Source organism: Sorex fumeus, unplaced genomic scaffold (assembly GCF_029834395.1).
Source record: "Sorex fumeus unplaced genomic scaffold, SorFum_2.1 ptg000094l, whole genome shotgun sequence".
Lineage (NCBI taxonomy): Eukaryota > Metazoa > Chordata > Mammalia > Eulipotyphla > Soricidae > Sorex > Sorex fumeus.
Window position 1 is genome coordinate 3,260,347 of NW_026606151.1, and position 15,748 is coordinate 3,276,094.

Sequence of the window (15,748 nt, forward strand, 5' to 3'; positions counted from 1 at the left end):
TTTTAAAGCCAACTTCTGCTAAGAGGTTAGCAGGTTGTCTACATGAGAGTGGGTCTAGTTTTAGATCCTGTGGCTTATGGACATATCGGATGATAAAAAAAAATAAATAGATCCGTGGTGGTGGAAAATTGGCACTAGTGGAGGAATGGGTACTTGATCATTGCATAATTGAAACCCAAGTACAAAAATTTGTAAGTCTAAAACTATACCTCATGGTGTTTCACTAATAAAAATTAAAAAAAAAAGAAAAAATAAATAAGATCAGGGGAGGTTGTAACGTATATGAAAAGGAAAAATGCACCCCAGGGCATGGAAGTCGGTGCTGGTGTCATCCCAGTCCAAAACTCTAGAACTTGCTCCCCATTCCCTCCCTCACCCCCAATTGAGGACCAGAGCAGAGTTCTGTCTTGGTGATAATCTCCTTAGGACTCCAGATGAGAGAGCAGGAAGGGACCCATCCAGGGGGTGTGACTGGGTGGGTGAGCCCAGAATCCAGTGTCTGGAGCAGAGAGGAGAGGGGGAAGGGGTCCTGCCCTCCTAACTCCCCAGCCTGTGCTCATTGACCCCACACCCCCAACCCACTCCCACTTTGTGGAAGAAGACTTGTTGGAGTCCAGTCTCAGTCAGTCCACAATGGCACGTGGATCTGGATTGGCAAGTCCTCAGCGTGTCGGGAAGCCCAGAGGGACCATCACGAAACATCTCAGGGGCTGTTGGCTCAGGCCATTCAATTTTTGTAGAAACGTTGAGTGAAAGGCCCAACTTTCAGTCTGGACTTTCAATCTGGATGTCGGGACTTGTGATGTTCTAGGAAGAGAAAGATCGAGATGTTAGTCAGCGTCCAGCCGCATGACCACAGCAGAAATCCCAGGAGCCCGCCTGTACAGTGCTCTGCTCCCTCCGGGGGCTCTTCTCTGCCCAGTTTCTGACTCCAGAAAGGGTGAAGTCCCCCAGTCCTATTGCCTAAAACTTTGCAACCATCTCGAATGAGAAAGCCAAACAGTAGAGCCATAGATAAATTAAGAAGGCCAGCTAGAGAGTGGCCAATACTGACCCCGTACCTCTATCAAAAAGAGTAAGAAACACACACCTGGGAAGAGGCTCGAGTCACACAGAGAAGATGCTCATTTTCAAGGCAAACCAGAGCAATCAGGACTGGGCCTCCACCACCCAGCTCCCCAGTTTTCCAGGAGCTTGGTAGTCACACCCAAAAACTACCCCCGAGCCATGTAATCTCATCAACGACTAAGATCCAGTGACTATAAAATAAAGCTCCCGGAAGAGAGCGATGCAGAATCTCCTGACCCCATGCCAGGCTGTCTTCACCAGGGCCCCTTGGAGGGGGCGGTTGAGTTTCTCTCCCCATCCCAAGCAGAAACATGGCAGCCAAAAACCTCCAGAACCCAGATGCAGCCATGCTCAAGGCCACTTTCCACATGCTCGGATGAGCCTCACTCACGAGGGAACCAACAGAGGAACCTAGGTATGCAGGATCCGTAGCCGAGATCTCCAAGCCTGCTTGGATTGGGACTGGGCATCCTCCACCCAAGTCCCCAGTTTTCTAGTAGCTTGGCAGCCACACCCACAAACTGCCCACTGGCGCCTCTTATACTTTAGCCCACTGACGTACCTAAAGTAAGACCCATGTGTTTGGTTTTAACATACTTGCTTCTATTCTCTTATATATGGGCTTAAATGGCTCCAGAATGAAATACAACAACCTTCACACACTTATTGTGGTGGGAAGATGCTCGCTGCTGGGTTGGGTGTTTGAATATTTTCTGCAATGAACTACTGTGGACTACTTTATAAAAATAAAATGCATTTAAAAAAAAGCCAGAGTAGAGTTTTGGAAAAGAAAAAGGTCAGCGTGGGGCGGCAATGTCTTGGAGGCCTCATCCAGGAGGGAGCATGTGAGCTAGACCCGTCCTGAGCTGAGCAGGGCCGGGACAGGAAGAAGGTCCCATGGCCTCCCCTCGCCTGGTCTCTACGGGCCCTTCTCACCGGCTGGGCCTCCTCGTAGGAGTACTGGCTGCTTCGGCGGCGACGGTAGTGCCCCAGGAGGTCCAGCAGGCTGATGACGTTGTGGCTGTTGCCGGCAAATTTGTTTGGCAGGTCGAAGGGAAACTGGTAGGGCCCCTGGGGGTTTCTGCCAGGGTGCGAGGAGTGGCCCTCCTGACTGCGCATAGCCGCCACCAGCTTCTCCTGGCAGGAGTCTAGGATCTCTTGGAAATACCTCTTGAGACAGGGATGTCGCCTTATCTGGAAGTGAGGCCGGAAGCGGAAGTGAGGCGGGGCGCCCATGTGGTGGTGTGTGGTGCCCGGCCAGGTGGCCCCCTCCCCAGCACCCCTCCACCCACCCCCTGCAGTCAGGCTCCATGGCCTGCTCAGGGTGGGGTGAGCACCTGGTGATATGCTCCCCTCCCGGCCCCCCAGCCCCAGCCTCTCAGGATCCGTGTCCCAGCTCTAAGCAACAGGACAAAGTGAGAGCAGGAAGGGGGATAAATCACAGTTGCAAAGCTGTGTGATCTCTCTGAGCCTCTGTTCACTCATGGGTCGTGTCTCCTGTGTGGCCGCTGGGAGCTGTGGGAGGGCGAGGCTAACCACTGGGGTCCAGGCTAACCGCTGATGAGACCTGATCTGTGCACAGTTGGCTGTTGGATGGATGCTAGTCCCCACCCCCAGCCTCCTTCCCTTGATACCTTTGGTTGGGCTCCCCGAGATGCCGACCCTGAGACTGACTCTGGCATAGCCAGTCTCTGAGGGAAGTGACCCAGGGAAGCACTGGATGAGGAGAACTGGAAACCAGGCACAACTAGCCCTTCCCACCACTCTCCCCACCTACCCCAGGGGGCTGCAGGAGCTGGTGCAGAAGTCACTCCTCAGCTATTTCTCTATGGTCCTGGGGTTGGGGGGGTGTTTATCTACCTCCCCTTGCCCTGCCCCACTCCCATCAGCCCTTGGTTGATGCTTGCTTCTGCAGAGGGGAAGGGCGCTCATTCTAGAAGCTCTACCAGGTGGGTGGAGGTCTACATGATGCTGAGGAAAAGGATGCAGGCTCCAGCCACTGGGAGTTGGGTTGGGGTGCGGTGTGGGGCCAAGGGGAGGCCCCCATAGTGAAGACTTGTCTCTCGCCTGGTGCCTAGTCACAGGTGGTTTCCTGTTTCTGCAACTACACTGAGGGATTCTGACTTCTTTTGGGGGCTATCCCACAGATGAGAGGAATGTAAAAGCTTCAAGGAATTGGAGGCCCTGTGAATCCTGGAGTGTGGCCAAGAGAATGAGAAGGGAGTGAGCAGGGGCTGGAGCGATAGCACAGCAGGTAGGGTGTTTGCCTTACATGCAGCCAACATGGCCGACCTGGGTTTGATTCCCAGCATCCCATATGGTCCCCCAAGCACCACCAGGAGTAATTCCTGAGTGCATGAGCCAGGAGTCACCCCCGAGCATCCCCGGGTGTGACGCAAAAAATAAATAAAAGGGAGTGAGCAGAGGCTAGTGCTCCATAGGCTGTCACCTCCTGGGTGGTCAGGAGAGGAGGGACAGGGGCTGAACCTCAAGGAGGACATAGACTGGGGAGGGGGCTCCTAGCTGTCAGGGGGAGCAGCAGAAGTCGAGTTTTATTTTATTTATTTTGCTTTGGGGACCACATCCTGCAAGGCTCAGGGGATACTCCTGTCTCTGAGCTTGGGAATCACTCCTGGAAGGGCTCATATAGGATGCCAGGGATTGAACTGGGGTTGACTGCCTTACCCACCGTATTATAGCGTGGGCTTCTCAAATATTATTTTAAGTAACACCGATCATCTATTTCATGTCTGGTGTTTTCTATAGAGGCACTACACTTTGCTGACTAGGCATCGATCCCCTATTTTACAAAAGAGAAAAACAGAGGCTCTGAGAGTTTAAGGGACATGCCCACAGTCACACGGATGCAGAGGCGGGGATTAAGCTCTGGCCTCAGTTGTGGTTTGATGAATCTCCTGCATCCAACCTGATCAGCTTTTGGAGGCACCGAGCAGTCCTCACCTGTTCTCCCAACTGCTCACCCACTTCTTGGAGAAAAGCCTCCAGCTTCTGGATAATCAGCAACTCTAAGAAAAATAAAGACGGAAGTGCTCTAGACAAGTCGTGAAACACATTTATCTAAAGTAACTGCACACAACTTCCATATAAGGGGAGAAACAATTCCCCAAGCCTGAAGGAAGTATGTGAGCTGGACTTGTCTCGTGGAAACAGCAGGAACTTTTGTTTTCAGAGCCTCATTTGTCACCATGATTGTTGGGCAGATAAGAATCCAGCTCTGCCATTGGTCCTCACCCAGCGGCTGAGGGCAAAATATGGTCAGTAACGGGGAGTAGGGTCAGAGCAGGAGTGACCAGCTGCAGGTGTGCCCTCAGTCTTGGGCTGCAGGTGGCTGCTCATGCCAGGAGTGACCAGGTGTTGGAAGCTAATGATAGCTGTGACAAGGAAATGCATCACACACTGCCCCTGCTGTGCTGCAGATCAAACTGAGCTTGTTGCCGGTACACCGCTGTTTAGGAGACCCAGGCAAGTTGGTTATTTCCTAAGAGACATTTGAGCAAACCAGAGCCACAGGAGTGTGGCTCCATGGGATCACAGTGGACTTGCCTGAGCGAGCAAGGCTCTGGGTTCGATCCCTCACACCACCAAAATGCAACACGACATATACACACATTTAGCCCGCGGGTGGATTGTGGGGTTAAGTCCCATCCCAGAGACTAGCCACGTGACTGAAGCCTGAAAACGTCTCTCCACCTGCAACGCTGCCCAACAGCCCAGTTGACAGACTGATCCTGTCTGCTCGGTGACCTTCTAGAATTTTCCGGGGAATATTTTCCCATTGCCTTCCCCAGTTCCCTACTCAGTTTCAATGTGACATCCCAGCCAAGGAGGCGCGGTGCCGTCCCAGCTGAGAACAGGGTGGTACTAACTCGATTCGGATGCCTCTTCCAGTGGTGGTTTCCTCTCTGGCTTGGAACTTCTGGCTTGTGACTTTGGTGTCATTTCTGAGGGCCCCGCCTGTCCCCCCTCCACGGGTGATGACTCCTGGAACTCGGGTTCGTCCAGATCTGAGGGCAGACAGGAGAGAGGGAGAGGATGTACTTTGCTGCAATTTGACCTGGAGGCTGGCTGCCGGCTGCCTCTCACAGCTCTGCCTGCCTCAGTTCCTCGTGAGGAGGCCCCGTGCCTGTTCACCCCCTCCAGAAACGTCTTTTTTTTTTCCCCCTTCCATCCACCCCTTCACATCCTCACTGTGTGGGAGGAAATTTGGGGGTGGATCCCACTTTCCTGCTCAGCCTTCGAGGCTGTGCTGAGTGTCTGGCCTATGTGCACCCCATTCCCTGACTCTCAGATTGAAGGGATGGGTGGCCCCTCCAGGCCAGCAGGTGAATGGACAGGACATGCGTGGGAGAGGTCTGTGGGGTCTCCTGGAGTGTCGGGGACTCACATTCCAGAAGGACAAAGGCAGAGGCCCAGGTCAGCCCCTGCGGCATGCCTGAACCTACACTCCTACCCCCATACAAGTCATTCCTTTCCTTTTCAACTTCACACCTGGCAGTGCTCAGAGCTTACTCTACCTCTGTGCTCAGAGGTCACTCCTGCCCGGAACTGAACCCTGGTTGGCTGTGCGCAAGGCAAGTATACCACCTGCTATAGTCTTGCTCCAGCCCTCCCCTTAGCCCCCCACTTCCAGGTGGGTCATTTGGTCATGCCGCTCTGAGACCCCCACCCTGGGCCCCACTCACATTTGTTTTTAACTATTTCTGTGTGAATGTAGGGTGGGGTACTGGCTATGGCGATGCTGTCACTCACCAAGCCCTTTTCCGCTCCAGAGGGCTCAGCACCCCCTCATTCTGCCCAGGACTGAGAGCAAAGGTCAGGACTGAGACCCCCCCCCCGCCTGCCCCTCCCCCCACCACACAGGTTCCAACCCCACCTTGGGGGGGGACCCGAAGCAGAAGCAGCCTTGTCACCATGGAAACCTCGGGTCTGCTCACCTGAAATGCTGGGGGTGGAGGGCCGCTGGCCCCCAACACACAGGGCCAAGAAGGTGGGCCTCCGGGGCGGCCGTGACTCTAGGCTGGTGGCCCCCAAGCCGGCCGCTCTCTTGGGCTCCTCAGAACCTTGTTTCTTCAGGGAAAAAACCCTCTTGAGGCTTGTCTTTCTCTCTGATGGTTTCTTCTTGGAGGGTAGGACCGGGTTTGGCTCAAACACCTCTGGCAGAGGAGCTTGAAGTTGCTGTGGGGAAGATGTGAGAAACTGAGGCAGGGGAAGAAACTTGGGGAGACGGGAAAGCACCCCCCCCAAAAGTGACTGAGAGCCACCAGGCCCCCAGGGAGGGGACAAAGTCCAGAGACTGGAGTGGGGACAGAGGTGGGCGGGTGGATAGGGCTGGGGCAGAGACAGGGGGAGGAGAAGGGTCAGGGAGGGGAGAGTCACATAGCCCCAGGGCCCAGCAGCTGGGTGTCTGCTCACCTCTATTTCATACTGGTCTCCCACTCTTTGGAGGAACTTCACGATCATCTGGATGACGGCCTCCTCTGGAGAAAGCAGATGCACACGGCCCATTAACCCTCCCCAAGGCTGCAGAACCCTCGCCAGTGGATATAGGGGCTGGGAAACAAAGTGTGCCTTTTGAATTCCACATCTAGGGTTCCCCGGGCCATGGGAGTGGAGAAGCCCCGTCCCAGAAGGTCAGAGGTGCTCAAGGAAAGGGCCCCCAGGAAAAGGCCGCAGGTTTTATGTGTTTATGTGGGTAAGGGGCAGGTTTTGTGTGACTATACCAGACAATGCTCTGGCCTGACTCTTGGCTCTGTGCTCAGGAATCAGTCTGGTGGGACCCATGGGTGGTGTTGGGCACCAAACTGGCAAGTGCCTTATCCCCCTTGTCCTGTAGCTATGACCAGTCAAAGCTGCGCTTTTTTTGTTTTTTGTTTTTTTTCTTTTGTTTTGGGGTCACACCCGGCGATGCACAGGGGTTACTCCTAGCCCTGTATTCAGGAATTGCTCCTGGCAGTTCTCGGGGGACCATACGGGATGCTGGGAATTGAACCCAGGTTGGCTGTGTGCAAGGCAAATGCCCCTAACCACTGTGCTATTGCTCCAGCCCAAAGCTGCGGTTTTACACAGGAAATTTAGGTCGGCCATCCAAACTTTCCCCTGGTGCTGCCCTTCCCCGCTGAACCTCACAGATCATTTGTCGTGCTTTTGCAGTGTGGGGAATACAACTGAGAGTCCCACACTCGCAACAGCCACCTCCCATGCACGTCACTAACGTGACCAGAGCTCGGCGAGCAGCTCACTGCCTCCCCGAGGTCGGTTTCTCTTCCACCAGGGGATGCTTAGGACTCGTGTTTCCCAAGGGGCTCTGGGGACAGAGGGGACACTGACTCGATTCAGAGACTGTGTCCTGGGCCAAAACCTCTTCGGGTGTCTGGCTCTTCGCTCGTCTGGGGTGATCATCCGCGGGGCTAACATCCTCCGCCTCTGGAAACAGGGTCTCAGAGACTTCAGCTTCTTCCAAACCTGAGGAGGAAGATGAAATGAGGGTTTGTTTCATAGATCTGAGGGCGTCACTTCACATACACATTTGCAGAGAAGACAAGGCTTGCTCAACGGCCAGCTCAGCAGTGGCCTTACTGGGGTGCAGGCAGCAGTGGACAGGGCACCCCGAGTCCTTTATGAATGGTCCTTCCCAGCCTTTCCTCCCCTCCCTCCGTGCTCACTTCCCATTCCTCCATCCTGGCTGAAACACCAGCTGAAAACTTGACACAGGGTTCCAAGGCACAAATTGGTGTGTGACAGCTAGTGTCCCCCAGCAGGAAAGCCCTTCCTTGGGACTGAAATTCTACCACTGACTTGTGTCAGCTGTGCTGTCCTGAGGCCTGAGAGGACCCCTTGGTCAGGAGGTCCTGCGGGCTGCTCTCCCCACGCCAGGCGGCCCTTCCTGCGGGGCCCACCCTGCACCTCTATTCCCTCAGTTCTCAGATGCTGACGGTGTCAAGGGCCTTACCCGAGGGCTCTGAGCATGGAGGGGACAGACCTACTCATTGGGTTGGGGCTGCCTTTGCAGAAAAGGGGCCTGAGGAGAATCAAGGATGTCCTGGTGAGTGTCAGGAGTGTCCTGGTGAGGGTCAGAGGGTCTTGGTGAGGGTCAGGGGGTCCTGGTGAGGGTCAGGGCATCCTGGTAAGGGTCAGGGGTATCCTGGTGAGGGTCAGGGGTGTCCTGGTGAGTGTCAGGGGGTCCTGGTGAGTGTCAGGGGTGTCCTGGTGAGGATCAGGGGGTACTGGTGAGGGTCAGGGTCAGGGGGTCCTGGTGAGGGTTGAGGGGCCCTGGTGAGGGTCAGGAGTGTCCTGGGTAGGATCGGGGAGGGCCCTGCCCCTGGTACTGTTTACGCTTCCTCCTGCAGGGTTGAGGTCCAGGCTTCTGAGGCTGAGGCTGAGGACATTTGGGAGGAATCCTGAGCCGCTCCCTCTAGGCCCTTAACCATCTGTCCAACCTCAGTGAGAGCCCCTGTGTGGAGGTCACCTGCTGAGACTCCCCCTCTTTCTGCTCTTTACTGCCCCCTCTACAGTGCTCAAGGTACAACAAAAGTCAGAGGTGGGAGGGCAGCCCCGGGCCGGCTGCCATGTGGCTGTGATCTGCTCACCTGAGCCGCTGGGGATGGAGGGCCGCTGGCCCCCAACACACATGCCCAATAACGTGGGCTTCCGGGGCGGACGGGACTCTGGGCTCGCAGCCCCCACGGCCCCCGTTCTCTTGGGCTCCTCAGAACCTTGTTTCTTCAGGGAAAAGACCTTCTTGAGGCTTGACTTTCTCTCCGGTGGTTTCTTCTTGGAGGGTGGGCCTGGGTTTGGCTCAAATACCTCTGGCAGAGGGACTTGAAGTTGCTGTGGGGAAGATGCAAGAAACTGAGGCAGGGGAAGAAACTTGGGGAGACGGGAAAGCACCCCCAGGAGCCAATGAGAGCCACCAGGCCTCCAGGGAGGGGACAGAGTTCAGAAACTGGAGTGGGGACTGAGGTGGGCAGGTGAAGGGGGTGAACTGGGGCAGAAACGGGGAGAGGTAGGGAGTGGGGAACCGCACAGTCCCGGGGCCCAGCTGCTGGGTGTCTGCTCACCTCTATTTCATACTGGTCTCCCACTCTTTGGAGGAACTTCACGATCATCTGGATGACGGCCTCCTCTGGAGAAAGCAGATGCACACGGCCCATTAATCCTCCCTGAGGCTGCAGAACCCTCACCAGTGTAGGGGCTGGGAAACCAAGTGGGCTCTTTGAATTCAATGGGGGGGGGGGGGGGTCTACACCTAGGGCTGCCCGGGCTGTGGGAGTGGAGAAGCCTTGTCCCAGGGAGGATCCCCAAGAAGGCCAGAAGTGCTCAGGGCATGGGCCCCCGGGCAAAGGCCATAGAGGGCCCCACCATCCCCTTTGAGCTTTACAGATTATTGACATCTGCTCAGGGCTCTGGTGGGCACCTCACTTCACCTCGCCCTTCTTCTGCAAGGGGGTCATTCAAGACCCAAGGGGCTCCGGGGAAGGAGGGGACACTGACTCGATTCGGAGACTCTGTCCTGTGCCAGGTCCTCTTCAGGCATCCGGCTCTTTGCTTGTCTGGGGTGGGTGTCCAGGGGGCCCTCATCCCCCGCCTCTGGAGACAGCATCTCAGGGACCCGAGCTTCTTCCAGACCTGAAGAGGAAGATGTCACGAGGGTCTGATGGCATCACTTCACAGACACACATTTGCAGAGAAGACAAGACTCGCCCCGTGGCCAGCTCAGTAATGGCCTTGCTGGGTGCAGGCCCATCCCTTTGCCCTCTACGAACGGCCCCTGCTGGCTTTCTCTCCACTCTCTCTCCCTGCTACTTTCTTGCTTCTCCATCTTGGCTGAACCATGAGTCAAAAAATCAGTGGGGCCCAGCGCATCGCTCAGTGACTTACAGTGTGTGCCTTGCAAACATGAACTTTTAAAACTTTTTCTTATTAAACTTTGTGGTTTTGGCATCTGGGGCCTCACCTAGTGTATCTCCTTGCTCACTCTCTGGGAGGAGTCCCCTCCAACCCTCCAAGAAGAAACCCCCAGAGGGATGCTGGGGGACTGCACAATGCCGGCGATCAAGCCTATAGTCTCTCAAAGATTGCATTCATCTGGGGAATATAAAGTAACAAAATAGGAGACTAACACTCAAGAATAGCCGAGACAAGTGCCAGGAGGTTCACTCCATGGCCTGGAGGCCAGCTGCACATGCTAGGGGAAAAGGCAGCTCAGATAGAGATGGGAGCACCAAGTAAAGGGTGTTGGGAGGATCCTCCCAGAATGGGAGATGCATGCTGAAAGTAGGCTATAGACCAAACATGATTGCCACTCAATGCCTCTTTTGCAAACCACAGCACCCAAAAGGAGAGAGAGAACAAAAGGAAATGCCCTGCCACAGAGGCAGGGTGGGATGGGGGGATGGGGTGGGATGGGAGGGATACTGGGATCAGTGGTGGTGGAGAATGGGCACGGGTGGAGGGATGGGTACTCGATCATTGTATAACTGAAACCCAAGCACAAAAATCTGTAGTCTACAACTGTACCTCATGGTGTTTCACTAATAAAAATTAAAAAAAAAAAAGCCTAGAGTCTCTCACGCAAAGCTAGTGCCAGCCCTTTGGGCCTCTCCCTGGCCCACGTTCTTGAGTCTAGCCCCAGGCATTCCCGTGTGCTCTGAGCGTGATTCTCGTAGCGCTGCTCTAGGAACCCGTGCATTCTCTGGGCTGTCACCTCCATGCGGCAGATGACTGCCACCCGCCACCACCTCTGTGTGGGCACCACCATAAAGGGACGTGACCACCACTAAAAGATATGTGAACCCACAGCCTGAAAGGGTGACCTCTGCTGAGTCTGTATGCGCCGAACATGTATGTGCTGAGCACGTATGTGCTATATTTCCAAGCATGTATGTGCCACATATGCATGTGCAGGGCATGCATGGGCTGATCATGTGTGTGATGCACATGTATGTGCTGAGCATCAACGTGCTAAGCATGCATGAACTGCGCATGCATGTTCCAAGCATGTGTATGCCGAGAATGTATGTGCTAAGCACATATGTGCTATATTTTCGAGCATGTATGTGCCACATAGGCATGTGCCAAGCATGCATGTTCTGAGCATGTATGTGACACACATGTATGTGCCAAGCATGTGTATGCTGAGAATGTACTGCTGAGCATGTATGTGCTGTATTTCTGAGCAGGTATGCCTGAGCATGCATTCTTCAGTGGGGAAGGGTCTTCGTTTGCGGAAGTCTCAGATGAGTCAGGGAGTCTCTGCTCCTCCTGCATGGCTGCCATGGGCAGGGCTGATGCCAAGGTTTCAGAGGCCAGGAGGAATCCTGAACCTGTTCCACTGGGCCCCTAACTGTCTTCCGAGACCTCTGTGAGGGCCCATGTGTGGAGGTCACCAGGACACCTGCTAACACCCCCTTTCTCCTCTCCACAGACCCCTCTGTCCCCCAGTGCTGAAGGCTCAAGAGAAGTCAGAGACAGGAGGGCAACTCTTAAGATGGCCAATCCCGGGGGGGGGGGGGGGGGAAGGCTGGAGAGCTAATACAGCAGGCAAGATGCTTGCCTTGCACAATTTCACCCAGGTTTGATCCCTGCCACCCATATGGTTCCCAAAGCCTGCCAGGAGAGATACCTGAGCATAGAACCAGGAGTAGGCCCTGAGCACAGTCGAGTGTAGTCCCCAAACAAACAAAAACAACCAATTCCAGCTCTGCAGAAGGTTCCAGAGGTCAACCCAGATGTAGTGTTTCTATGGCAACCAAGGGCCCCACTCACCAGAGCTGCTGGGGGTGGGAGTTCGGTGGCCTCTCTCAGGTACGGCCAAGCAGGTGGGTCTCTGAGGCGGCTGGGTCCCTGGACAGGTGACATCTGTATTTCCTGCTGCATTCTGTGGGGGGGAGATGAGAGAAACGGAATCAGACCCCAGCCCTGAAGAGAGAAGGAAGTGCCCCCAAGAAGCGAGAGAAGCGACCACAGCTGGTGCTCCGGTGATGCCCGAGGTGTTGGAGCCCACAAGGGCCTGAGGCCTGGAGTGCAGACAGCACTGAGCAGGGAGGCGGGGTGGGGAGCAGGGGCTTACACTCGTGGGCATCCCCTTACCTGTTTTTCACACAACTCTGCCACCTTTTTGAAAAATTCCACTATCGTCTGGATAAGGGCATCCTCTGGAAGAAAGCAAATAGAATGTGTTGACTGTTAGAATCTCACACTTGCCCAGAGAGTGATACCACCTTCCAGGGGTGCTGGGATGATATGGGTGGGTAGGAGGGGGGTGCTGGTAGTAGCTTCAGGTGCAAGTGGGGGGAGCACTTTTTGCTTGTTCACTTAAAGACGCTAGGTTTCCAAAAGCGTATTGAGTTTCCCCATAATCCCCCACCTTAAAAAGGAGGAGTAGCCACCTGGGAAATCAGTTTGGGAACCTATGTCCTAGTTTCAGAGATTCCTTTCCAATGACTTAGATTTGTGAGACCAAGGCGGGTCTTTTGTAGTACATGAAACTCCTCTTAAACCAGCAACCTAAACTTTGGGATATTAAGCTGGGGGACGTGATTGGGTAGAAAGTATTTTTTTTAATTCATTTTCCTCCTACCCTACAACCCCTGCCCACTCCCCCTCAATGCCAAACTACAACAACAACAACAAAAACCCAGCATCCTAAGATTCAGAGAAATAGCCTGGGGCTTAAAAGGCTGCCTTGGAATCATTTGGTCCTGAGTTCAAATCCCAGGAGTCTCACATGCATCAAGCACAATACCAAGTGTGGGAATTCCCCAAGCTAGAGTGTGGCCAAATTTGATAGCACCACAAAGGGTGTGACCCCTGGCAAAAACTTCCCTAAAGTGTGGCGAGCATGTGTGAGCACAGCCGCTTCCCCTTGGCAAGTTCCACCAACCACCCTAACCATGCGCCTCGGGTAAGAGTGTGACTTGCAGTGAAGCAAGTGGTAATACTGAAAATAAAGGCACGCAAATTGCAGTGTGGCGAGAATCGTGGCTACTCAGGTGTGTGAGTCCCGGAAACGCAGCGAATTCTACTCACTGTCAGGCTTCCTGAGCTCCTCATCTGGCTGGCGGCGGCGGCTTTGGGCGAGCACGGAGTGGTGGTAACTGGCCCTTTCCCTGCCTGGAATGAAGACAAGAATAAGCACGCTGGGTGCGCAGTGCAGTCCTGGCTTTGCTGGCCACCACGAGAGGCAGGCTCAGAAGTCTGAGCGGGACAGGCACTGCAGAGACAGCTGCAGACTTAACCCACAGATCCCAAGCCTGCCAACGGATCCCAAAGGTTCCATTTCTTTTCAAAAGACACAGCCTTGGGCTGGAGATGCGGCTTGACGGCAGAGTACTTGCCTGGCATGTGTGTGACCCTGAGTCTGATCCCTAGCACCACATGGCTCCCTGGAGCACTCCCACCTGAAGTAACCCCCACAACTCTTTCTCTCTCTCTCTCTCTCTCTCTCACACACACACACACACACACACACACACACACACACTGCAAAAACAAAAACAAAACAAAAACACCTTAACTAGATATCTCCCACTCCTCCTTCTCCCAAAACATCCTGCTCCTGGGGGTCTCTTCCCCTCATTCAAAACATTTGAGGGGTGCTCCCAAGCAGTGCTCAGAGAGCCCCAGGGCCATTCCCTGCCATTCACAGCCCATGGGTTGATCTTTTCATGGCAGAGCCTGAGGATGTGGTACTGATCGGGCCCACAACGCCGGGATCCATCAGGGCTCTCACCAGCATTCCCCAAGGGTCTCCCGGGAGAGACCTGGATGAGTGGGAGACGGTGTGATCTGGGCTCGGCTGCATGCAAGCATGACCTACGCCCCCTAGTATCTCTCCAGCCCTGAGCTAAGTTTTGAGGGCTAGAAGGCCAAGCTCCATCTTTCTCCGGGCACACCTGGCTCCAGGGTCCTAGAGCCAGGAAAGGAAGATGCTGGGACACCAGCTCCCTCTTTTCACAGATGGACAATGGAAGGTTCCAGAGTGGGGCAACCACGGTACTCAAGACATTGACGGTGGAGAGAAGAGTAGAGCCTATGGCCAGCAGCCAGCCCACCTATTTCCCACCCTCTGTGCTCACCCTCCTCCCTTCCCTCTGCCTAAGCATCTCTCCCTGGGCCAGCGCGCTCTGCAGGATCCGCTACAAAATCCCTGGGAATGCCCAGAAGCACGTGTTCCTGGTGCTAGCTCTGGGCAACGACTGTCTCCATCTTCATAGGGGCAGGTGGGGTTCTGGGGGAAGCAGATCAGAGACAAAAGCTGACAGCCAGGCCACCCGGCTGTGACGGATGGAGTTAGGAGTCCCCAAAGCTGTCCCAGGTCCCACATTCCCTTCCTGAGACGTCTAAGGAGCCCCCTGCCCTGGGGAATGGGGTGGACGTAGGGGGGTGTCCCTGGAGAAGGGCCTGCTTTGCTCACCCCTGCGCACTGGACCCCGGGGTGCCTCCTCGGAGTGGGGGGTGCTGGCCTTCCCGGGGGGTGCTGCCTGGTGGCCTCTGGCTTCCTGTTCCTGGGCCCCCAGGGTCTCCCTGGCCTTGGGTCTTCCATGGCCCCCCTTCTTGTCCGGGGCCTTCTTCCTGGGCACCGGCAGCTCTGGGTCAACGGGGCTCTCCGTGGGTGACGGGTGGCCTTCCTTGCCCTTATTTTTCCTGCCGGTCTTTTCTTTGGGCTCCTCTGGCCCCAGTCTCAGGACAAAGTTCAGCATGTTCCTCAGCCAACTCTTCTGGGCCTTGTCTTTCTTGTTGTCCTGTGCTTCAGGGAACTGCTCCTTGCAAGATTCCTCCGGGACGATCGTGGGGGTGCTCCCGCCAGTGTCTGCTGACTGAGCTGGGCTCTCCTGGCTTCCGGCTGATAGACTCCCACAGGGGGTGGTGGGCAGGGACAGGCACCGGCCGTCTCCCGATTCTGCATCCATCCTGGGCCTCTGCAACCTGTCCAGGGAGCTGGTTCTCCTACCTGGCGGAGGCGTCCCTGTGGCCCGCAGACGCTCCATAGGGCTACAACCAAAACAAACAGTCCCCCTGAGTAGAGGACCCCCCAAGAACCAACAAGATCCCCACTGCCTCCCATCCCCTCACCCCCTGTATGGGAGCGGCGGTTGCCTCTGGAAGCTGCTGATTTTGGTTTCATTTGTCTTTGTTTGGGGGTCACACCCAGTGATGCTCAGGGGTTACTCCTGGCTCTATGCTCTGGACCATTCCTTGGGAGCCCATCTGGGGTGGTGGGGATGGAATCCGGGTCAGCTATGCAAGACAAGCACCCTACCCACTGCACTATCTCTCTGGCCCCTATTGTCTTTAGAATCCTCCACCACCCCATAGAATAAGGGAGCTCCTTGTCCTTATTTTCTAGGAGAGGAACCTGAATATAGGGGTGGGAAGGGTGTTTCAGGTATTCGGGTGCTCCCCTAGGAAGCTGGCACTTGTTCAAGAAATACAACATGTGAACACACACACACACACACACACACACACACACACACACACTTTGTAAACAGCACCTGAGATATCTCAGGCTGCTAGCATAGAAAGAACGTGTCTGGACCCACCGTTTCTGGAGCAGCGGAGTAAAACACTGCCCAGGAAATGGGGGGGGGGGGGGATCTTGCCCGGTCAGAGCAAGGAGGTACTGGTGGCAAGTTGTGCCCTCTGCCTGTCTTTCACC

At 55.1% G+C, this 15,748-nt stretch overlaps 1 protein-coding gene across 1 annotated transcript; it reads right to left on the bottom strand.

The window, feature by feature from the left end:
* Nucleotides 1-765: 765 nt before the first annotated feature.
* Nucleotides 766-14,999, bottom strand: BNIP5 (BCL2 interacting protein 5). The gene is made up of 10 exons (XM_056132126.1): nt 14,504-14,999; nt 13,117-13,200; nt 9,147-9,211; nt 8,676-8,916; nt 7,417-7,551; nt 6,502-6,566; nt 6,024-6,264; nt 4,030-4,094; nt 2,005-2,262; nt 766-807 (listed from the first exon to the last, which is right to left on the bottom strand). The coding sequence occupies exons 1-10, from the start codon at nt 14,997-14,999 to the stop codon at nt 766-768; spliced, it is 1,692 nt and encodes a 563-aa protein (XP_055988101.1).
* Between the last annotated feature and the right edge of the window lie 749 nt (nt 15,000-15,748).